Here is a 25438-nt window from a genome sequence, read left to right on the forward strand (position 1 = left end):
ATATATATATATATATATAGAGGGCAATTTATATATATATATATATAAATTGCCCTCTCCTTCATCTCTCGTCTCTCATCATTCAAAGTTTGTCTGGTAGAGATCGCCTCTAGCGATAAGACCTCTTGTGTCTCTATATGAATTGATTCTTTTTTTATTTATTATCAATGGTGAACAATATAGTGTAAATAAGATAAAGGTTTAAAATAAATTCAAATACAACTAGCTATTTCAATGAAAATATAAATAAATACGATATTATTTTAAATGATTTCTACAATCGTACCCCGTAACAAAGGTTGGCTAAATGAAATTTCTATTATCGAAAATGGTTTTACCATTAGAATTCATAATTACAGCCTCCAAAGCTGCCTGTATCCAGTTTCTTATGACGATTTTAACAAGGTATGCTCTTCACATTATGCTCGGATATCGTACGAATTGTCTGGCCTATGATTTTTACCATGTAGTAGTATTAAATATTTTCAACTATTTTTATTAGGAGAGAACATTCTAGAAATCTTTTCAACAATCAATAATATTGAACACTTGGATTTATTGTTACAACGCTTATAATTACTTTACGATATTTTAATAATAAAACAATTACTTCAATCATTGCAATTAATAATTGAAGTGTAAGGATTGAATAGATTAATGTTCTAATAAATGCAATTAAACACTTGATATATTTATTACCTATTTACAATGCGGCCTGTGTAATATATAAATGCATATAACATATAAAAAATCGTCCACATTTATTATGGAATGTTTTTAATTTAGGGAGCATTTAAAACTTACCTATTTTAAGTAAGTTTTAATTGAATATATATTACAACTTTATGATAAATAATTTATATTATTTTATGCATATTCTTCCTTTGCATCTACAATCCTCTACGACTCTCGGCGTCATTCATGATCCTCTTCCGTCTCGCTCTATTCTTCGCCGTTCTTCGCCAAGACGGGAGCCATGACTTCCTAAATGTCTTTATTGTTGCCGGATCTACCTGGAGAATGTCATTCCTTTCAAGTAGCCTGTCCATCTGAACCCTTGCATTTTGAAAAATCTAATAATCAAGTTATTCATCCTTACACGGTGATATATAATAAAGCTTTCAATTTAACGGGACCCATACATTATATGAACAGTCAAAAATTAAATAAAATAATATTTATCATTATATTATAATTTACTTAAATTTATTAGCTGCGCTAGCTCAGCGGTAGAGAACTGAGACTTGCGATTGTGGATCGCGGGTTCGATTCGGGACACATACAATCTTATATAATTAACACTTTTTGTACTAATTATATAGGATTGCCACAGCATAAACTAGTTTCCAGAAGATGGGCAGCAGCAATATCACACTGTGATCGCCATAGATATCTTTGGAAGGGCTTTGACTACAGTAGGAGTTACTAAATTAAATTGTAATGTAAAAAAAATATTCTTTTTTTAATTATGATTGAATAAAATTATAATTATTATTTGATTTAAAATTAAATATTTATTTGATGCATGAAGTCCTTTCGGATAAAAGTTTCTCGCAAAGCATACCACGTACCTCTGTTTTAACTTTTGCCTGCGTTTGATACAATTTTACCTGTTCATAAGGCTCTCGATGGTCCTCTTGGTCTGCTACCTCTTGGCCCTCTCACTTTACTGATCTTAGTTCAATTTTATTATATATGTGTTGTTGTGAAGTTTCTTTCTACTTCTTCTTAACTATGACACCTTGCGAAATAGAGTAAGAAAATACATTAAAAATTATAAACAATAGGTTGATCAATAATAGTTCTGTTAAAATTCTAATGTTGTACAAAGTATTTCATCTTTATTACACTTTCTAACTTTTGCTTTTGCTTTTTTGGGTTTATTTCTTTTACGTATAAAAAATATAAATATATAGTTTAAACTGTGTTAAATATAGTAACGAAAAAAGCTGATGAAAGGATTTTTAAAGTGATTACAGCTTGGGAATGAGTTGCTCCGACTGCTATGTTAAGGGTATTGTAAATGTTGTAATAAAAAAAGCTTGTGGGGCTGTCAGATAGCTCTCCTTTGTAAATTTTGTAGGCATAACGTTGTACTTAATTGAAAAATAACTAAACGTTTACAACAAAACAATCAAAATATACATATTACAGAGAATAGAAGCTGAAATAGAAGAACAATAAATATACAAAACAAGAAAAAGTTCCGCGATCGACATCAAAGTCGTCTTTAGCGAATCAAAACGTAGCACAGATAAAAATAACCGCGGGCTGTACGAAAAAGAAAAAAAAAACTTCCGGCGGTTTTCGGCTACGGCGCTACGGCGCTACGGGCTACGGGCTACGAGCTACGGGCGACGGTTACGCGGGCGGGTTGAACGACCCAGTGGTATAATGGAACGGGTCGATACCCGCCCGCCCTCACCCCGCGCGGGTCGTAGGCTCGCCCTCTTCGAGGTTCGCTCGCGGGCGTAAGCGATCTCTTGCAAATATTACCCGGAAGCAGACGTTTGAAGGTTGAATTTTATATACGTGTTATTAAAATATAAATTTTATTTGAAAATTATTTTTTTATTTTTACACACGGGTTTAAGTCTTGCGTGAATGGAAATGTTTTCTTAATTTTAACATTTCTATATACACAAACTTCATTTGATCAAGAAAATATTAGATAAAATTTTAAAAAGACCTGAACTTGTAACCCTGACCAAAACACCAAAAATTAGCCAAGATAGTATTTTTTAAGAAACAGTATGCGAAATCAACTTTTCAAACAATTTACTTTTCTATAGTACCACGGTTCACGATATTCCGAGCAATTTTAAATCTAAATTTTATTGCGTGCAGCACTAAAGTACGCAAATTATATTTATATATAACTTATGAATTACAAGTATTAAGATAACTATTTAAAATATATTTTATATATATAGATATATATATTAAGTTGTATATTAAAAGATATTTCGAAACACATACTGAACATTAATATGTTTTTTTTTTTAAATAACATAAAAGTGAAAAAGTGATTTGGGTATATTTATAGAAATCCACTAATCTTCCTTTAAACAGTTGTATTTGTCTCGCGAGCAGAATGCCCTTCTTTTCATTACTATAATGGTATGTTTAGATTCAAATGTTCTAGCAGTTCAACCGACTATTTCCTCTTTATACCGCCAATGCGTTGTTTTTTAAATCCAAATAAATATTGGTCTATCGTCAATAACAAAATTACATTCTTTAAATATTTAATAAATCATTTATGGCACTAGGTATAGGTATATATAATAAAAATCTAAAAACAATTTCAGATCTATCATTGGAGAGATATAAACATTAAAAAATGTATTTAGTTCTATCCAAGAATAATATACTGATGTCAATGCGTGGAATTAAATGTTGTCGATGTTCACTCAAGAAGCCAATTATTGTCGCGCACTCTTTATAAAACTATATTAGTAAAGAGCAACTGTTGAGTTTCTCGAATCTTCCTGTAAGACTGACAACGCCTACATTTTATGATACAATAATTTTCATTTTTAACAATCTGATATTTATAAAGATGTGTCTACAGTGACCGATTTTCGTCGATATACAATGTTATTGTTTATAGGTGTAAAAGGTTTTAGGGGTGATCGTATAGCTTATTTTTCAGCAAAAAGCTTTGAGGCTTGATCGTACGGATAATCTGAAACGAAAATACATTTTCTTAAAAAAATATTTATTTTTGGATACAGTATAATATATATTAATTATATCAAATGAGCGATACATCTCTATAAGGCTTTTATACGTGTAACCGAACACGCTGTATATTATATAGTAATACTTGTATTGTACAGTAAAATCAACCTTCAGCTTAAGTAAGCGCTTGATCCTACTTGAAACTAAGAATCGTTATCAGGTTTCCACGAGACTTTAAGTGAAACTACCTAAGTTTCTTCACTTATTAAGAGCCTACATCCACTTGAAGAAACAACAATTACCTTATAAATAACTATTTGTATGAACGATCAGATTTAATCACTTCACAAACAACATAAACCTTGCTTGTGTTATTATTTTGTATGTTAATATATCTACGAGTACTACAGAAGTTTCAATTTTAAATATTGTTGAAGTTTCTGTACATATTCCTATAAGAATATTATGAACTTCATCAAAGTATATTCTTATTCATATACAGGATGTTTCCTTTATAGATGTAAAAGCTTTAAAGAATTGAAGGAGCAGCTTATTTGTTGTCAATATATTGTACATCCTGTACAAAAATCAGTGGTTTCAATAATAATAAAGAACATAGTGATAATATATGATTTTTTTTTCAAAATTCAGTATATGACTTATTAAAATAAATTGTGGTTTACTATCTATCCCTCCAGATTTTGTAGTGCTAGTAATTATTGACGTGTACCTTTCCAATAATTTCAGAGTAATCACTTATAAGAATTGATTGAAAATAGGTGATAAAACTTTAAAGGGTTATGGTAACAAAGGATGTATACGAGGGTCAAACTGAAAGTTCTTAGAAAATCAAAAACTAAGCATTCTAGCAAGTTATTAGTTTTATTATAACTTTTCAAAATAGCGTCCATTTACATCAATACATCGCTGCATTCGATGGAACCATTGAGAAAAGCACCTTGCCCACTCGGCCTTAGGGGTCTCTTCGACGGCGTTTTGAAACGCAGCCACTGCTTCTTCGGCGTCCATAAAATGTTTTCCTCGAAGTTTTTCTTTTATTTTCGGGAATAAATAAAAATCGCAGGGTGCGAGGTCGGGGCTATACGGCGGGTGACCCAGTAATTCCACGTCTGAGGTCGCCAAATAGTCGATCGTTTGCCTGGCGGTGTGCGACGAGGCATTGTCGTGATGAAGGAGGATCCTGCTGCGAGGTCGTTTCTCTCGAACTTTTTCCAAGACAAGTGGCAAACAGTTGTTAGAGTACCACTCTGCATTAACCGTTTTCTGATCCTCTAAGACAACTGTCGCTTAATGACCTGTCTTTCCGAAGAACGAGGCCACCATCTTTTTTCCAACACTTCGACCTCTCTTCACTTTAGTTGGCAACTCTTCGGAAGGAAACACCCACTGAGCAGACTGTCTTTTGGTTTCCGGATCATAACAGTAAATCCAGCTTTCGTCACCCGTTAGTATGTCGAACACAGCATTTGAGTCACCTCCGTTAAATTTTTGGATCATTTCTCCGCACCAATCAACACGGCGGAGTTTTTGAGCCTCGGTCAAATTATGCGGTATCCAGCGGGCACAAAGCTTCCTGACCGCTAAATGTTCATGGAGGATTTTGTGCACTTGACTCATACCTATGCCTAGACTTGTCCGAATCTGCTGATAGGTCACTCTTTTGTCAGTCTCTATCATATGCCGCACAACACTGATATTGTCTTCAGTCGTCGCTGTAGAAGGCCGTCCCTCACGCAAATCATCGGTGAGATTAGTTCGACCACGTTTGAATTCATTAAACCAGTTGTAAACTGTGGCACGAGATGGGGCTTCATCGTGAAAAGCCAATCGAAGTCTATCATAATTTTCTTGTTGACTTATATGACATCGAAAGTCATAAAAAATCATTGCACGAAAATTTTCTCGGCTTAAATTCATTCTGACGTGCACAGACAATTTTCAATTTGCCGCCAAATCGTAAAACAAATGACAAATGAACGAAATGTATACTCAATATTATTGGTAAAGAGTTCTATTTTCAAAATTTAAACTTATTTTTTTAATATAATGCTTTTAAGTTGCCAGTTCTAAAAACTTTCAGTTTGGCCCTCGTACTGTATACCACATTCACCCCTTTAATTATATATTAAATGTATTATATATATATATATATATATATAATACAACATATACATATATATGTTGGAACTTTGTAGTATAGGCCAGTAAGAAAAGGACCTATATTTAGCCACTTTACAACACAGAGTGTGTTTGGCACTAATCGGTGTAACATAACTCCTGAAGATGCCCCGTGGAGGGGTGAAACACGTGTTGAGTAATTTGGCGGTGGTGGTTGTGTGACTCGCATTGTTTGCCGCATACGCATTTATCAGCGGGCTGGCGGGCGGTGCACTTTATTGCACGACTACCACTGCATTTGCGGAAGTGGCAAAATATTGGTCCTTTTCTTACTTACGATGGACTTCCGCGAGGTAACGCCTGATTCCATTAAAAAAGTATAGGCCTGTGTCGATAGATGGAGCCAGTTGTTCGTAGACGTATAAAAGGGTCACCGCGCGGTAGAATCGACATTAATAAAGAAGACTCCACAACGAAACGACCTATGATCACAATACTGCATTAAAATTGGACAAATAACGAATAAATGAATGGTTAAAAATTAATGTGTTATTACGTTTTTTCACGTTTTGTTTTATATCCAAAACGTGTGAAACTATGTCACACATGTGTATTGTTAGTTTCAAAAATCCCACAGGAAGGCGCCGAGCGGCAACTAATTACAACCTATTAAGTTATTACCGTCCTGTGGTAACGCTTAATTTACTTAATAGGCCCCTAAGCTAGAGTTGGGGGATAGTCTGTTTTGTCACTTAAAATATTTTTGTTTATTCAAAGAGCTGTTTTGATTCTATGTATAAAGTATTAATAAAACATATAAAACAAGTCAGTAAATGTTTGTTAAAAAATTTATTGCTTTAATAATGTTAATTGCTCTTATTCTTTTTAACATAACACAATGAAATGAACTGCATCTAGTGACTATTCGTTGCCTTAACTATGTCGTAAGTCCACCTAGCGATGGGGGGGAGGGGGAGGTATGATTGGTTATTGTATCTTAAATGATGTTTAATAAACAACATACAAAACGCTCATATATGCAACACAAAGTAGACATTAGGAAACATTGGACGAATTCCATGAACGAGCTTATCGGGGCTGACGGCGAGATAAAAAAAGTAGCAGAGTAATTAACTCAATAATGTTATGCGGGTTCTATAGCGTGTACTTAGCTGTACTTAGCTTCTATAGCGTGTCTTTCGTTACAATTGGTAGATTAGATGAGATAAATATGGAAAAATAGAGGCTAACCTTCAGGTGGGTTTATGGTTCCTGTACCTCACCTTCCCAATCTGCGTCGAATCGTCTAGAAATAACTTGCCTGCGATATTTATGATGATATTATAATGGGTCTCGTGGAAGGTCTGGTATTTTTTGTGTGAACAACATATATATATATATATATATTACAACTGGCAAGCGCAATGTAGACAGTGAGGCCTTTAGAAGGCTCTGGATACTGGCCGGTCTTATTTTAAATTTGCGAGAGAGGCCTATATTCAGCTGTCAACATGAAGAAGGTGATAGCAGATGACATTTTCTTTAGAATTTTTTTTAATTTATTAAAAAAGCCATCCAAGAGTATATACATTGTATTAATATTTGATTGTCATCTTTTCTAAAACCATAGCATTAAAACACCGTAACCCCCTACCACTGTACCCCCGTTCGGTACGTGGAAAATGCCTATAAAGTACACCGAAGCTTATGTTCCCATTACCGAAGTGGCGGCGGCACATTAACCTATATACCGAGCAATGTATCCTTCACGCGGGTAGACTGACAATGCGACGTGAAATGAATATAACCCATTACTTCTACACAATTAAAAACTTCGCTTTTCTACGGGGAATGGAACATATTTGTAAGTGATTCCAAGGCTTTTTTTTATTCAAAGTTATCGATGCTTATAGCGTTCAACTACTAAACAAATTTAGCTAATCATTCAATATGCTTTCAAGTTGAAAATTGAACGTTTAATATTCACAACATTGACCTTCTTAACACCATTTGCGGTCGTAACTCCACTTTAAACATTTAAACGGTAGTGTTATGAGGCGTAAGATGAACGTATTAAAAACATAATTACGTTACTTGGTTGGAAAATGTACTAAATTCTGTCCGCTACCCGAAAAAAAACTACATAAATGTCAGTCCAGGAAATATGACAAGATAAACATAAAATTAATTTATTTAAACATTGTAACTTTTATCAAAAGTCTCATTGATCTTATTATTCACTACTTTGCTTCAAGGTGTTATAGTTGTGGAGAAGAAGCAGGGAGAAACAGATAAATATGTAATAGAATTAGGCGTTACCTCGCGGAAGTCCATCCTAAGAAAGGGACCAATATATAGCTACTTCCGCTATGTAGCAGTAGTCGTGCAATGAAGTGCACCGCCCGCCAGCGCGCTGATAATCATCATCTTCAGTCTTTTTTTGGAGAAGGCTTTCCTTCCAATGAGCCTCAATTTATTGAATTGAAAAATAAGAATGAGATCGCATTAATGTTTTATAAAAATATATTCTTTAATTAAAGTTTGAAATATTTAAACTGAGTTTTAAGTACATTTTATATAATTAATCAAGTTTAAAAATAAATACGAGATTAAATTATTTATGAAGGTGTCGAGTTAATCTTTTAATCGTATGGAATTTACTTCATTATCTTAATTCGGCGGAAAACGCTGATAAACGTGTAAATTCTCGACTCATAAATAAATATATTATGAAGTCACTTTTCACAAGATTCTTCACTTATTTATTTGTTTATCCTTTTGTACGTTAAAAGAAGAATCCTAGAAGAATACAACGTTATAGAATATATGATCTAATTGAGCTAGGCTTTTTGATTCGTCTTTCAACTTTAAATACATGGGTGCGAGACCTCAAAACGCATCTAGATGTAAAAATAACATAATAAATATTTAGTATTTTTTTGTAATGATCGCTTTATTAAATATATTATTTATTTATTTAAAATTCTTTAATCTACACGCTAGGATACATTTAAATAGATTCATAATAAAAAAACAAAAAAGTACAATGGGCGGTCTTATCACACGAAGCAATCTCTTACAGACAATCATAGTATGAAAACAGTAGAAGTATAGATAGGTAGTTAACGTATACAAAACATACAAATATACATATAAACATGTACAAATATTGCATATTGCATGCTAAAAATATATGACGGAGATATGTGGTTATGTCAGCTGGAAAATAAAAAAATCCTGAACACCTGATATATCGTCGTCGTTTCAACCCATAGACGCACTGCAGATCATAGACTTCTCCCAAAGATATCAATAGATGGATATACCAGAATCGCCACACTTAATAGGCGGGGTGGCGATCGCAGTGTGGTATTATGGTACGCATTGAACGCTGATCCTATATCCTAGATCCTAATAATATAATTAATAAACAAAATGTGATATATGGCTGGGCTAACACCGATGAACGGATATAATATACATATATATCATGCGACCGGAGACTAGTATCAATATTCAGAAGAACCGATCGATTTTTACTGCTCCGGCATTGAAATTTATATACTAGATGGCAAAAGGTTCTAGATAACTAAGTTGAATATATTGTTGATTAGAAATAAAAACTCAGAACGATCCCTCTAGTATATATATATATATATATATATATATATAAATTATTACAATTATATCTCACGCCGCGCACTTCATGGCCCGACCCTTATATCCCGACATGGCTGTAAAGTGTCGCCTTCGATTCAGCGCGCCAGAGCGAGACCCACCGCGACGTCTCTCTCTCTTTTCATTTCCGTCTCCGCTGTTTCGACCGAATCGAGATTATTTTCTTGAAATTCGTTCGTAAATCCCATTCCCGTTGACTTTGTTTTCGACATGACCGCCCCTTTTATTTTTCTATTTCATAACTATGCCTCCGGTATCGATTGGAAAATGGAAAATGACTTTTAATGCAGAAACTAGCTTAAAAATTATTCTAATATAAGACGTGCTTACTCACTACCTATTTGTAATAAAACGGTTAAGAACTATTTACTAGACCTATGATTATTTATCTGTTAATTCAATTCTTTTTCCTTTGTTTCTTTATTCTTTCTGAGGCAAGTGCAAGTATGATATATTAATATGTATGTATGTATGTTTGTATATATGTATGTTTTGTATACGTAACTACCTATTATTTATACTTCTAATTTATCCATACTATGGTTGTCTGTAAGAGATTGCCTTGTGTGATAAGACCGCCCATTTTTCTCTTTTTATTATTATGAAACTATTTAAATGTATCCTAGCGTGTACAATAAAGAATATTAAATAAAAATAAATAATATATTTCATTTGCCAATTATATTTTCTTAAATTTCGACTTGAAATTCTAAACCAGTTTTATATTAAAGCAATAGGGTTAAACTCGTGTCGAATTCACTTTTGAATTGCTTTTCTTAATAACCAAGTCGCCCACGCCCCACCATGGGCGATTGAACGTTGGACTATATAAAATTCACGTGTGCATGCATAACGATAATGCATGAATATATAGGTAATAAAACAGAAAATATTTTTTTGTAATTAAACGCAAGATTTATTTTATATTATATATTTATTAATAGAACATATTATATAGTTAAAAAATAGGAACCAAAACAAGTCAATTGTCAGATGAAATACACAATTATAATTGATTTAAGGTACTGTGAAGTTGAATATTGTTTCAGCTTCATTGATATTACAGCCGTAGATTTCTAATGAAAACGGATTGGGGTCCTCTAGGGTGTACAGGCGACCTGAACATGATCATCTGTTCACACCCTGGTCTCTACCTTGAGGCTCCAACTGCAATAACACTGTCCATTGTCACATCAACTTGCCAATTTGCTGGATTATTTCGCTAACAATTAAAATTTCTGGAGTGATGATCCTGAGCTTTCAGATGGAGCGTGAATTGGTGCACCTCAAGTTGGATCGAAGAGATCAAGGTCTACAAGACATGGTGATGTTTAAGGGGGACCTATACCTTGAAGTGGGCGTTTATCGGTCAAATTGAATGAGTGAATGGTACAAATATATTTATTTATAGAAATCGTAATTCATTCACATTATGGTTGCTATGTTATTGCTTTAACTGGACTATGTTTGTAGGAGGATAATCGAAAGAATAATAAAAACGATATAAAGCGTAAGTTAATAGAATATACATTAAATTATGATAAAGAAATTTATAATAAAACAATAAAATAATCGATACACAATAAAACATAAATAAATATAAAAATATTTAATGGAATTAGGCGTTATTTTCGCGGAAGTACATCCTAAGTAAGAAAAGGACCAACATTTAGCCACTTCCGCACATGCAGTGGTAGTCGTGCAATAAAGTGCACCGCCCGCCAGCCCGCTGATTAATACGCATGCGGCAAACAATACGAATTACACAACTGCCACCGTCAAGTCACTCAACACGTGTTTCGCCCCTCCACGGGGCATCTTCAGAAGTTATGTTACACCGATTAGTGCCAAACACAGAGTCTCTCTGATTAAAAATCGTACAATGAAAAGATCAAAAATAAATATTTACAATTGTTACAGTATTATTAAGGGTAGACGAAGTAGGAGATGTATGACTGGTGACATATGTATGGAAAGGAATGGAAGAGAATGAGAAGGAAGACTAGGGGAATGAATGAAATATCGTAAGAAGGACAAAAGAGAAGCCTGAAAATATGAAATATTTTTTTTAATATCTCTGCATATACATGGCTACCCTCACGAGAGGTCACCTGAAACAGGGGTCAATAAAAAACATATTGGAGGTCGGCTTTGTTTCTTCTACGGATTAGCTCGATGTGTCTGTTATTCGTAATAAATGGAACAAATAATAAAATCTTCAAAGGAAACTTGAAGGATATCTCGTTAAATTTATGCTTTAAAATTGTATAGTTGTTTTTGAACCAGCCTGTATAATAGCATCATTCTTTAGCAAGATTAAAGCTATCTATGCAAGACATTGTTTTGGCTTTGGAATAAAAAAAAATGTATTTCTTGCTTTTAACCCGCTCGCTTTGTGTTCCTTTTGTTCATTGTCTTCATAGAAATGTTATCAACGCCTTTTTACCGAGAATTCTTTTCTTGTTTTCATTTGTAAGGCCAACGTTTAGAAATGCCTTAATTTATTTCGTTGCGCCGAATAACAGACGGAACCATTTTTTAACATGTTATTATTATAAAACTAGCTTTGACCCGCGACTTTTTCACAACTTACACAAATTCTTATGTCACCCACAAATCGAAATGTCACCTTTGGTTCGCTGTTTTCGTTTCGATTTAAATCAGCATAAGCTGCGACAGTATATTAAATTCGTTGGAATGACAGTAGCGCCATCTGTCGAAAATTGATCATAAATATAAAAACCTTCGTGGGCTCAAGCACAATAACTTTGCTGAAGATCATCACATGATGAAATGCATAGTTTACCAGCCTATAAAGGACATATTGGGGGGACCAGAAAGTAATGTGGTTTCTGTCGACATATTTTACAGAAAAACTGATTGATTTTTAGTGCAACGGCTTTCATTTGTATACTAGATGGCAAAAGGTTGTTGATAACGAAGGTGAATATATTGTTGATTAGAAATAAAAACTTGTTAATAATGTAGTCGTGTGAATTTAACTTAAAGGAAACGACATTATTTTTCGGTCAAAAAATAAATAAAATGAAATGAATGTAAAAATGCAAGGAAAATGTTTAAAAACACTTTTAATATCGAGCAAAACAAGACATTTGCCAAATTATTATTTACCACATTTAATTACAATAAAACTGTAATCACATTATTACTAGCCTTTGATCTTTATTAAAATAAGAATTTACATACAATTTTAATTAGTAGATTATTTTAACTTTATAAGCAATAAGCTAGCACCAGCTCGAAACGATGATTTGCTAAGAGCAGGAAACTCAACAGTTGCTCTTTTAAATAAAATTTAACAGTTTTTCATGTTTACATTATTATATTAACCATGTAAATGAGTCAACATACCAAGTTTCACACATTTCGATCAAATAAAAACTCTTGAATTATATAATATAACTTATTTAATAATATACTTTTAATTATAGATTTAATACTTAGAAAAAGAAGATATCTTGTGAAACTTATTTATTCGCACACCAATGGTATCTTAATAAAAATCATTACACTTTAATCTTAAAGCATTATGATTCTATTTAAGAATAAAAAAACACATCCTGTAGTGTGTTATAACAAATAATATTACCTTGAATTAAATAAGGTAATTTATTTCGTAATGATATTGCAATGTTAGAGGATGATCAAAAACGTTAATCTTATTAAAGAACAACATTTTAAGCATTATTTATAATTAAAGTTAATAATACAATAGACTAGGATTTTATACTTTTTGCGCCAAACCCCACTTTAGCATTTATAAAATACTTACACCCTCCTATGTAATATATATATACGAATTGTGATACATTAGAAAACATGTAATAGAACTGTGATATAGTGTTAAGAAAAAAAAATTAAGAAGTAAATGAACACAATTTAAAAAGTTTACACTCTATAATAAAACAGAAGAATTAAAAATGAACCCAATAAACAAACTACCTGTAGTTATTCATTGAGGAAAGGCGGCGTGAGTGAGGCAAGGTATGAAAGGAATGAAAAGAATGATATTGAATGAAAGAAATTGTGACGAACGAAAGAATGAATGGTTGTCATTAAGATGGATGAAAGAAGAGTATGGAATGAGAAGATTTAGTGAATTAATTATTATTGTAACTGTTATCCATGTATATGACAGAGAAAGTACCTGACCCGCCCAAACAGGGGGTGGGGAGGTATTGAAAAAACTTTTGGATTGGTCTCTTTAACTATCAAATTGCGTCCATATGAGACGTGGGTCCCATGTTGTGAAACACCGCAATATATGGTTCATAGATGGACAAAAATTGGATTGCTGTAATAGAGTAGCAGTAGGCAGATAGCCAGGTCCTCAAGCTCTTGGAGTAGATACCACGAATCGCAAACAAGATAGACAGGTGACTTTGAGGTCATCGGATGTCGCTGGAACTGTACTGACGGAAGGTCTTTATCAGTCTCTTTGAAGGAACTCTTTGCCCAGCACTGATATTATTTACAATAGATAATTAAATTACGAATGTCCACAGATTATTTATAAATTAACTTAATATTACCGTCTTAATATATTAAAAATAATTTATATTAAGTTTATTACAATGCACTTAAACTTAGATAATATAATAATAAAACAATAATGGCAGTATATATGACAAAGAAAATAAAACTAAAATAAAAAATACAAACTAAATATTCGACACGAAACTTTAAAATATTTCTCGTAAGTACTTTATAACCATATATTTTTATAATTATTTTATTTTAATGAAATAATGTACATCGAAAACATATTGATAATACCTTATATTTCTTCTATAGTTTCTTCATCACTAAAGAAACTGTTCATCTTTAAATTCCTTAATAGGTGATGATTATACAATCTTAACCTCTGTTCATCAGGCAATAATGAGTACGGTTATGAACTTGATTAAACCAGGGGAGAGGTGATCGTTCACGTGGTCTTTTACCGTCTGCTTTCTCTTCAACTAGTATAGTTTATTTGTCTGTCTGCAATATAACCAAAATGACATATAATTCTTTGGTAAAATTTTCGAGAACGCAGTCTTGATCTAAAGTTGGTAGAGGATGAATGTTACTGTATATAATATTTGCAACGTTTAAAACCCAAATGTTAAATACTCCTGACATCAACGTGGATAGGCACATATCTATGCGTAACTGAGACGACTTTAAGCAAACAGGAAGTCATAGGATTATATATACATATATATATATATATACATTTATATTGGTATCATTAATCCAAGATGTTCTCTCTTCTGTAAGAGTTTCTCAGGTAGGAGATTCCCATATAAACTCTTCTTTCCTATAGAATATCTCAAATTGAAACCATATGTCTCATGGATTAGAATTTAATTTCATATTGCTTCGTATTTTCGCTATCGGTTAAGAAAAGGACTAATATATAGCTACTTCCGCTATGTAGCAGTAGTCATGCAACAAAGTGCACCGCCTCCCAGCTCGCTGATAAATGCGTATGCGGCAAGCAATGCGAATTACACAACTGTGTCAAATCACTCAACACGAGTTACACCCTCCATGAGGCATCTTCAGGAGTTATGTTACACAGACCAGTGCCAAACACAGAGTCTCTGACTCTGCATTTGCGGAAGTGGCTAAATATTGGTCTTTTTCTTACTTAGGATGGACTTCCGCAAGGTAACGCTTGATTCCATTAAATACTTAATTATGTCGTTGATCCACCTTGTGGGACGCTTGCCCACGCTCCGTCCACTGGGTCATGGTGGAGAACATCCGATGCAAGAGCGACATGCCCCACTCACCACCTCCATTATTAGTGTTAGTCAAACTGGTTTCTTGATTACCACCCACTTGTTAAAAAATATATGAAATTGATTGAACCTAACTGTTACTAACTCAGTTAAATGTTTTAACTGTTACAATGAAATAGCTAGGATTCTATTGATCGATCTGAAAATACCTTAAATAACTATTATCCTTGTTAACGTTGCCTCAAACGTTCGAGCCGGAAATAGTTTAGTATTGTAGGCTCCATTGCACAAAGTTAAATCTGTTTTATTTCGTAGATTTTTTCTATTTCGTTTGCGGTATTGCAACTTCAGTTTGTATAAACCTCGATATTTCCATGACTGTCTGTATGTATGTTTACGACTAGTTGCAAAGCGCCAGTTCCAACGCCGATGCCTGATATAAGATGCATTGGAATCTCTAAACCAGTTGTCTCTCCTGATACCAGAGTACCGATGATACGAGGCATTGGTGCAGGAGTCACAGCGTTCAGGATAAGCAACATGATGAAACATAACACGCTGTATATTCTCCTGAAATGTAAAGAGAATGAAATATAAACATAACCCAAGAACTTGATAACGGATAAATCAAAATTGGCAGTTAAAAATTAAATAAATGCAAGGAAAATGGTTTAAAAACATTTTTAACGTCAATCAAAATACGACATTTGCAAAATATTTAAAACAGACAGTAAGTATTTAAAAAAATATATATATCATAAATAATTACAAAAAAAATATAACCACCGCCCGGCCCGCTATTGGAGGCCTTTCGTACCCCTAATTAGTTGGGATCAGGGTCTTTGTTTACAAATAAGTTTTTCAGATTTTTCATCTTTATTCTTCACTCACTGTCATACTTCTCAATTTCTTTTATTCTTACCTTATTTCCATCACAATATCTTTCATTTTGTTCTTTCATTCCTTCTTACTTTCATCGCCTTCCTTCCATCATCTTATTACTCTTAGGTGGCTAGGTACATTTTTTTATACTTTATTTTATTATTTACATATTATATTTTTTATAATACAGTTTTCTTTCAGTTGTGCTTTCTTAATACATCACTACACATTTCTTATTCTATTTTTCCTATTATTAATTGACTAGTTATTTTATGTGCAGTTTATTAGGTACCTACTTATCTATACTGTTTTGTTTCTATTAACAGTGTCACTCACCACCCTACGAGCAAACGATAGGAATGATGGGCGAAGGTTGTCGAATCACATTATTATTACTAGCGTTGATCATAAATATCATCATCATTTTAGCTGATGATCTTTATTCAAATAGATCTTTATGCAATTTTGAATCGTCGATTATTTTAACATAAGCAGTAAGTTACCACTGGCTCAGAACGCTGATCTGAGCCGACAAGAAACACCAGTTGCTCTTTTTAAAATAACATTTTAACTATTTTTCATAAACGCATAATATCAATCATGCAGCATTGATAGACCGGCTAGAATCTTATATAATTCAAATGAATGCATTGCATTAATTATATATAATTGCCACTGCTCAAAAATAAGTTTCCAGAGGATGAACAGCGACTTTTCGTACCATAATACCACACTGCGAATGTCAACCCATCTACCTAGCGTGGTGATTAAATATCCCCTCCATATATCTTTGGGGGAGGCCTATACCTTGCAGTGGGCGTATACAGATTGAAACGACGATTAACAACGTAAAGGAATAAGTACTATATGTTAATAAAATATATAGATATGTGAAAGTACAACACATAACAGTACAGTCAATTGATATACCAGGCCGAAACGGCACTGTAATAAAAAACATGTAAATGAAAATGAACGGAATTCCATACATATTAATCAATTATAAAAAGCTATTAGATATGCTATTAATTTTAGATTTAAGACAGAAAATCAGAAGGTTTGAGATATAAAGTGCAAAATATATGTTATTTAGTGATATATAAATGTTTACTTACATTTCGACAGTATCAATTCACAGAATAAAATTTACGATATCCGTACGAAAATATTAACATTGCCTCACTGAAAGGAGAGTCATTCTTTTAATCTGATTACACTTGAACTGAACCAGAATACGAAACGGACGGAGATAAATTCTCAGATAAAAAAAAGATAAAATCGCTTATCTAAGAGACGTTGAACCAAATCGATGTGAAACGCAATATCAAAATTTTACTCAACAGAACCCTCTTCGAGAACTTTACGAATGTTAATTTATTAAAGTTTTTCAAGATTTTGTTTGGAATAATTTTTTTCCTAAAAGATTACCCTTGTTATTTAAATAATTCGGAATTGTTTCGTGAGTCTGTGTTCTTGAAATTGTTCGAAGCTAATTTAGAGTACTAATTTCAATACACTCACTTAAACTCAAAAGTTCGCTTCTTTTGTATTTTATATATTTGTTGTATTGTTTTAAAATTATTTGTAATTACAGTTGGCGTATTTTAAACACACATGTTGATTTTACAACGAAAAAACATCGACACTATTAATATATACATATATAAAAAGCAAGAAAAGGACCAATATTTAGCCACTTTCGCACATGCTTATACACTTTATGCATATATAAAAACATTATATCTTAAAAATAGTTTATATGTTAATCACATATGTGAAAAATTTTGTTGTTTAAGTTAGGTTTGAAAAAACAGGTTCCAAATTTGAATCTGTAAGCAAATTCTTCTTTTTCTTTTTAACCTATAGACTTCAGTATAAAACAGGCTTACTCACTCCAAGCCTGCCGGTCGCAATTCGAGAAAATTCAGACAGTCGCTGCCACTTTAAAAGAGCAAATCTTCTAGTTACGTCCATGACTCTTCTGAATCTTCTAATTTCTGTTTAGATAGTTTTGTTCTGTATGTGACCTTGAGTCTTTTTATGAGGTTCATCATAAGCGACCAGGTCTGGAATCCGTATGTCATCACTGACAACAGAAATTAGTCAATGACATCTTGGAGCTCCTTGAACGCTGACCTTCAGAGAACTTCTTTCTCAAAGATGACGTTACTTATCTGGAATGTTTGTTCTAAGTATATAATCGTCTATAACTTTCAGCGTAATGCCTTCAATAATTGGAAGGATTCAAGCTAATAATTAAGCAAAAATATATGCAGGTGTTGCATATTTAAAATTAGATAAATTTTCCTTCATATTTCAAGTCCACTATTTTTTTTTGATCCCCACTATTGGGGGCCTCTCATACCCCTAACTTTTTGGGATTAGGGACTTTATTGTTTAATAATTTTTTTTCACTCTTTTCTTTATTTATCACTCTCTTTCACGCGTCACAATATCTTTCATTCTTTACTTTTGTCCTTTACAATATCTTTCGTTTTGCTCTTTTATACCTTCTTTCTTTCCTCGCCTTTCTTCCATCATCTTCTTACTCTAATGTGGCCTGGTACATTTTATTTATTTTAATTTTTTAATTTTATTGTACTTTTAATTTATCTTTATTTACACAAGTCCACTATTGGACAAATACCTCCTCCAGAAATTTCAAATAAGATAGTTTTATAGCTTATAGATGACAATAAATAATTACATTACGTGGGTCATTAGAAACGAAAGGTTCTCGAGTGGGTACCACGAGATACTAGGTAGACGCGGCGTGGGTAGACCGACATCCCACTGGGTGGACGATGTGATTAAGGTCGAAGGAAATCCCTGGATACTATCAGTGCAAGAACAGTCTTCAGGGCCATCTTTGGGAAGGCTTTTGCCATGCTATGATCATGGCACCGCAAGTTAATAAGGACCTTGTTAAAACGCAGTATATTCTTTGTCCACAGATTATATGGACTCGCTGTGCAAAGACCACTTCCTACAACGCCAGTATCGGAAGCTCGACGGCGGCGTGCTGTGGTCTCGCAACGAGCGCAACCTCGACTGCACTGTCACCTTCCAGACGCACAGCATCCTGCAGCGGTTCATGCTGCACTTCGACTTACTGCAGCTCGATTGCAACGATCATCTCTACGTGTATGATGGTGCACACGCCACCGCGCCTCCCAAGGTATTCTTTCCAAACTCATATCCTTCATAACCACATTCTTAAATCAAATGATTGTAAAATTATCAAGTATGACTCCCTCATTGAATTTCAAATACCAATTTGAACCGGCCGGTGTCCAGCGTTTTCTTACAAGGTCATTTAGGCCTTGTAATTATATTTACTACGCTGTCTTTACCAGAAGTTCTGTATGTCTTGTGGCCAGCTTCGTTTCGTTGTGTTATTTATTGTATTTATATAAATAGTATATAGTAGTAGATATATAAATATATTATGGTATATCTATATATAATTATATTAAGTAGTTGCCATTAGTATATTTATATAAGTTGATCATATGTGATTATTTTTCTTTTCAATGTGATTTTACTTTTTTAATATTTTTGTCTTTTATGATATTACCTTTTTTCACCTACCTTCATTAATTACCCCTGCACTGCATAACGGTTAACTGGAACAGAATGCCTTCGGTAATAAGTTAGTCCAGGAACGATGTATCAGTTCTGCTGTGAGTGGTGAAGGTAAAAGAAAACAGCGAACTCGGCAACAGAAGAAAAATATATTAAAAGGGTAGCGGGAAGAAGGCCTAGTCTGATTTTACACCGTAGCTCGGTTCTCCCTGATGGTGATGGTAAGCAGCTGCAAGATCTCCCAGGACTGATCAGGTGGCAGCAGGTCGAAACGGGGAGCGCCGGTAGTAGAAAGGATGTGTTCGTGCCGGTGCGACGTACGAATAGATTCAACCTCAATGATCGAAGGTTATTTTAATTATAAACCTCGCTGTAAATAAATGTCACAGTTATATTATACATATATAAATATATGTACAATTTGCTCCGCTGACAGTAAACCCTGAGATGGTTTGCGACGAAGGTAGGAAAGAAGCCGAAAGTAGTAGATTTGATTGTTTATTATCAAAACGGAGTGAAAGATAATCAAATAAAAAAAATATGAAAAGTAATTAGGAATACGTAATTATGGATCTATGAACACAGACACAATGTTGACTTCTAACTTATAAATGAGACCAGGTTTCTATGTCCTTGTATGATATTTTAAAGTATTTTGTAGGATTAAATGAATAAATAATAACTTTGTTCAATATAATCCATTCATAGAGAAATTTGAAATCAAAGGATTAGTTTTTACTCGAACATCGTTATGTAGAATAATTTGTAATTGAACTGAAAGTGCTCTTTAGTCTCATTAGCATACCGCCAAAAGCGTTTTCAATAAATTAACGGCCAAACCCTCTCCCCCCCTTCGGGGACAATGGTGGGATAATCGGCCGCCCGGATAATTGTCGTTCAGGAGTTCTTGGAATGTCTCCAAATTGAAAATAATATCGAAGGTATTTCGGCTACGTCGCGCCAGACGATATGTAAATTATTCTATAGCCTTATTCAACCGACGTGATCGTATATCTCTTTACGTCTCGTATCAAACTTGTTTGTGTGTATATCTGAATATCTGTTTTGTGTTTAGTAGCTTTTGATCAAAATAGATAACAATATGATTCTACAGGTATTGAGATGAAAGCGTGGAGCATGGATGAGAAGTTGCCAGTTTATCAATATTTATTAATGCTATATTTAATGGAATCAGGCGTTACCCTGCGGAAGTCCATCTTAAGTAAGAAAAGGACCAATATTTAGCCACTTCCGCACATGCAGCGGTAGTCGTGCAATAAAGTGCACCGCCCGCCAGCCCGCTGATAAATGCGTATACGGCAAACAATGCGAATCACACAACCGCCACCGCCAAATTACTCAACACTTGTTTCACTCCTCCACGGGGCATCTTCAGGAGTTATGTTACACCGATTAGTGCCAAACTCTGTGTTTTTTTTTGTCTGTTTCTTATCTATTTCGACTGTTTCAATTAATAAAGCATTATTTACATTTTTAAAAATAAATTCACCTTACTTTATCATAACAGTTTTTTTACTATTTCAATAAAAAACTTAACTCAATAATTTTGTATAGATCTGTATTAAACAACTGTTAAACGAACAAAGTTTACCGGTTTCAGTTAGTTTATAACTAAACCAGAAGTTAAAGAGAATACAAGAAGCGATACTTTAAGTTGTGGTTAAAATAAAGTTTACCGTAGCCGAAGGGCCAAGGGACGCTTTGAGACATATTTAATTCATCAGGAGAGTGTTGACGAGACAAAAGGGCGCCAGGTGTTTCCGTAAATTATTAACTACAACGGGCACAAGAAACTTTGTGCATTTTAAATTCAAATTTCTCATCGCAGTGGTCTCGACAAAGGAAACCCGTGTCCGAAGACCTGCGGGGTTTAACTAGTTTTCTTTGGTCTCTATTTATTTTCCTTTTATCCTAAACACACACAATTAGGCGGGCACAGGGGCAATGCGACCCGCTCTGAGGTCCAAAGCTGCGGTCGCTTGTTATGGCATGAATTGTTCATCTAACGATTTACTTTGTTCTATTATGCGTGTACGTGAGTTATGTTTTTCTCAATTCCGAAATTGTTGATTTATTGTTGAACGTTTTTTGTGTAAGAAAATATTTGATTTTAGTTATACAGAGTTACATGTTACAAATTTTTCATATAGCTCCGTGATGACTAATAAATACTAAACTTAATTATCTTTGAAACTGAAGACTGGTTTTACTAAAACAATATATAAAATGATGAACACTAGTGCATTGCAAGAAGGATCACAGCGTGAATCAATGGAATGCTGAAAAGATACTTCTCTCTTGTTGTTACTAGGCTTTACAAATTGATAATTTTAATAGATACCATTCATTTTAATGATTAGTTATCTAGTTTGAATTTGTTCATCTCATCATCATTATATCAAGAGGCCCATTGCAAGGTATGGCCCTCCCCCAAGTGGTTTAAAATAAAATGATGAACACTGGTGCATTGCAAGAAGGATCACAGCGTGAATCCATGGAATGCTAAAAAGATACTTCTCTCTTGTTGTTATTAGGCTTTACAAATTGATAATTTTAATAGATACCATTCATTTTTAATGATTAATTACCTAGTTTGAATTTGTTCATCTCATCATCAATATTATATCAAGAGGACCACTGCAAGGTATGGCCCTCCCCCAAATGGTTTTAAAAAAAATGGTGGACACTGGTGCAATGCAAGAAGGATCACAGCGTGAATCCATGGAATGCTAAAAAGATACTTCTCTCTTGTTGTTACTAGGCTTTACAAATTGATAATTTTAATAGATACCATTCATTTTTCATGATTCGTTATCTAGTTTGAATTTGTTCATCTCATCATCATTATATCAAGAGGCATACTGCAAGGCATGGCCCTCCCCATGATCATCACGATGACCGGTTCTGCGCTGCCTGACTCCTGCGACTTTCTGCCAACAACAACATCGTCCATGTGGTGGAGAGCTGATCCACGCTGCATCTAATGGCTTGTGGACGTGTTGATCTTTCTGTCACAATTTCGATGTACCCATTGCACGTTTAACCCATGGGCACTGATGGGCTCGTCTACTGCCACTGTTTTTATCTGTTCATATGAATTAGCAACAAATCAACGTTAGTCGAAAGAATTTAATACCCCCAAAGTTTCAACAGACCTTTATAGCGGATGGAAAACTTTATTAAAGTTTTCACTGGACGATATTGAAAAGGCTGTGTCGTAACAGGTATTCGGTGCCGAATATGACGCAAAACCAGTATCCGGTTCGCAGGTACCGCGTCACTTTTCGTTTTTAACCATTTAGTGGGATTTTGAAACTTTTTTTTTTCATATACGAATCGTGAATATGAACGATTGTGGGAAATGTATTTCATCCGATCTCTAACTTTTTGAATGCGCTTTCGTTGGCGAGTATTTCATTTTTTTGAACGTCGATGATATGAAATCTATTTTTTTTTCAAATAAAAGATCTATACGTTCTGATGGTGTGGAAAACTGAAAGAGATCGCTATAGTTCTTTTTTTTACTTCTTTTAATTGTGATTAGACGTGAATAGTTTTTTTCCTTTGTATGTAACAGGGAAGATTAAGAAAAGGACCAATATTTAGCCACTTCCGCACATGCAGTGGTAGTCGTGCAATAAAGTGCACCGCCCGCCAACCGTACAGACTTTGTGTTTGGCACTAATCGGTGTAACATAACTCCTGAAGATGCCCCGTGGAGGGGTGAAACACGTGTTGAGTGATTTGGCGGTGGCGGTTGTGTGATTCGCATTGTTTGCCGCATACGCATTTATCAGCGGGCTTACTTAGGATGGACTTCCGCAAGGTAACGCCTGATTCCAATTAAATACAGGGAAGATTAATTTGATTCTAGTAAATATATATAATTTTTAAAGACTAAATGTCATCATTATTCCGACGTGTATCCAATCCACTGTTGGATATAGGTTTTTATATAATTTCAACAGGCTTGAAGCGTTCTGTATTAAGTTTTCTCACTAGCTTAGCAATCCGCCATGTAGGGCATTTTGAACTGCGACTGCGAGTCCGTGACCTCTACTATAGGACCTTAGGGTCTTGCTTAGATCAGAAATATATTAAAACGTCTTAGTGTTTAAACCTCGTAGTACCTCGTTCTTGACATTTTTCCATCCTATGTACAAACGAAAACTAAAATATGAGGTATAAGGTAGTTTGTCGTTCACGCTTTTAATATTTCCATCTCCCTCTCTATTATTAACTATCTCTTTCTCTCTTCAATAAAATACTATATTTCTATAGGAAAACACTTGTCAATGTGAAACCCACAGCTACGTAACTTTTTGAACATCGGTCAAAATTACAATTGTTCTTTCAATTGATTGTTATTCATATTTACAAAACAATTTAACTAAGAAAGGAACTAATATCTATCGGTACATACTCTTATTACACTCTAATGAGAAGATTAACGGTGGTAGTTGTGTTTCGCATTGTTTACCGCACGCGTATTTATCTATAAAAAAAAACGGTCGGTGCACTTTATTGCATGACTACTGCTGCATAGTGGAAGTAGGAAGTAGTTAGATATTAGTTCCTTTCTTAGTTAGGATGGACTTCCGCGAGGTAATGCCTGATTCTATTAGAAAACAATTTAACCCTTTCCACTCCAATGTCGAGTGTCACTCGACACTGATTTTATTCCACAAGCTCCACTGTCGAGTGATACACGACATGGTGTAATACTTCTTTTTGCGGAAAATTTTAAAACAGGGTAGATTTTTGTTACTAAAATGTTTGAAACACGAATGAATGAAACATATTCTAGAATCGCAAGATACTATAATTCAATTAAATTTCATCAATGCTACATAACAGCCTTGAAGTGGAAAGGTAGTAGAAAATGAACTAACTGAAATAAAGATTTCCAAAATTTTCCTCGTTTCTTTAAAGATTCATTTCAACATAGAAGAGATTCGTATCTAATAAAATTAAAGAAGTTGTAAATGAACAAAAGAATTTCCGGCCTTCGGGGTGTAGGTGGTAATTTTCCCAATTCTAATTTAAAGTAAGATCCGGGATTCAAAATGCCTTCAGTCGTCCAGCCGTGGAAAGTTCGCGAGCAACTTGGCAACTTAAGCCGCCAAATTGGGCAATTTTAATTGTTAAATGTTCACTTGGTAAGAGTTCGTCGGCGGACGCGCCTGCCGAACCTTCTTGCTAATCTTCGTTCCGGACGCACTTTTAAAATTACTTCGATTATTTGTTTTTTCTTATCATACAAGGTAATTTGTATTGTAAAATGATAGGTGAATATATACGGTAAACCTTATTGTTAAATTAATGGCATCACAACTTATAAATTAAAGATATTGTTGTAAAAAAAGCGTTTTTAAAATCAAGTTACTACATGTTAAAATTAATCATTGTTTACTATGTATATCTCTTTGGACTTTGTGTTCGCTCAAGTTATTGACTTATCACTTTATTTATTTATTCACTTTATTGGAGATAGACATTAACAAAAGGCAGTAAGAAAGTACAAAATTAGAAGCTTAGAAATATAAAATTAGTTACAGTTGTTACCTTATAATTATCTCACTGAGAACATTTAATGATTTATAGTCAAACAATGAAAAAAACAAATAAAAATAAAAACATTATGAAACAGGGATCAAAGACTATAGTTTATATATTTATATTATGTTTGTTTATATATT

General features: G+C 33.8%; 1 protein-coding gene across 1 annotated transcript in view; it reads left to right on the forward strand.

Annotated features, from left to right (window-relative positions):
* Window positions 1–25438, forward strand: part of loaf (lost and found) — a 106237-nt gene that overhangs the window by 43179 nt on the left and 37620 nt on the right. The window contains exon 2 of the mRNA XM_068765021.1: window positions 19088–19311. Within this exon, the coding sequence (XP_068621122.1) occupies window positions 19088–19311 (224 nt within the window). The remainder of the gene's footprint in view (window positions 1–19087; window positions 19312–25438) is intronic.

The sequence above is a fragment of the Battus philenor genome, unplaced genomic scaffold (assembly GCF_028537555.1).
Source record: "Battus philenor isolate CCGP_79_NKW_IND1 unplaced genomic scaffold, ilBatPhil1.0.hap1 SCAF_2, whole genome shotgun sequence".
In the NCBI taxonomy this organism is placed as follows: domain Eukaryota; kingdom Metazoa; phylum Arthropoda; class Insecta; order Lepidoptera; family Papilionidae; genus Battus; species Battus philenor.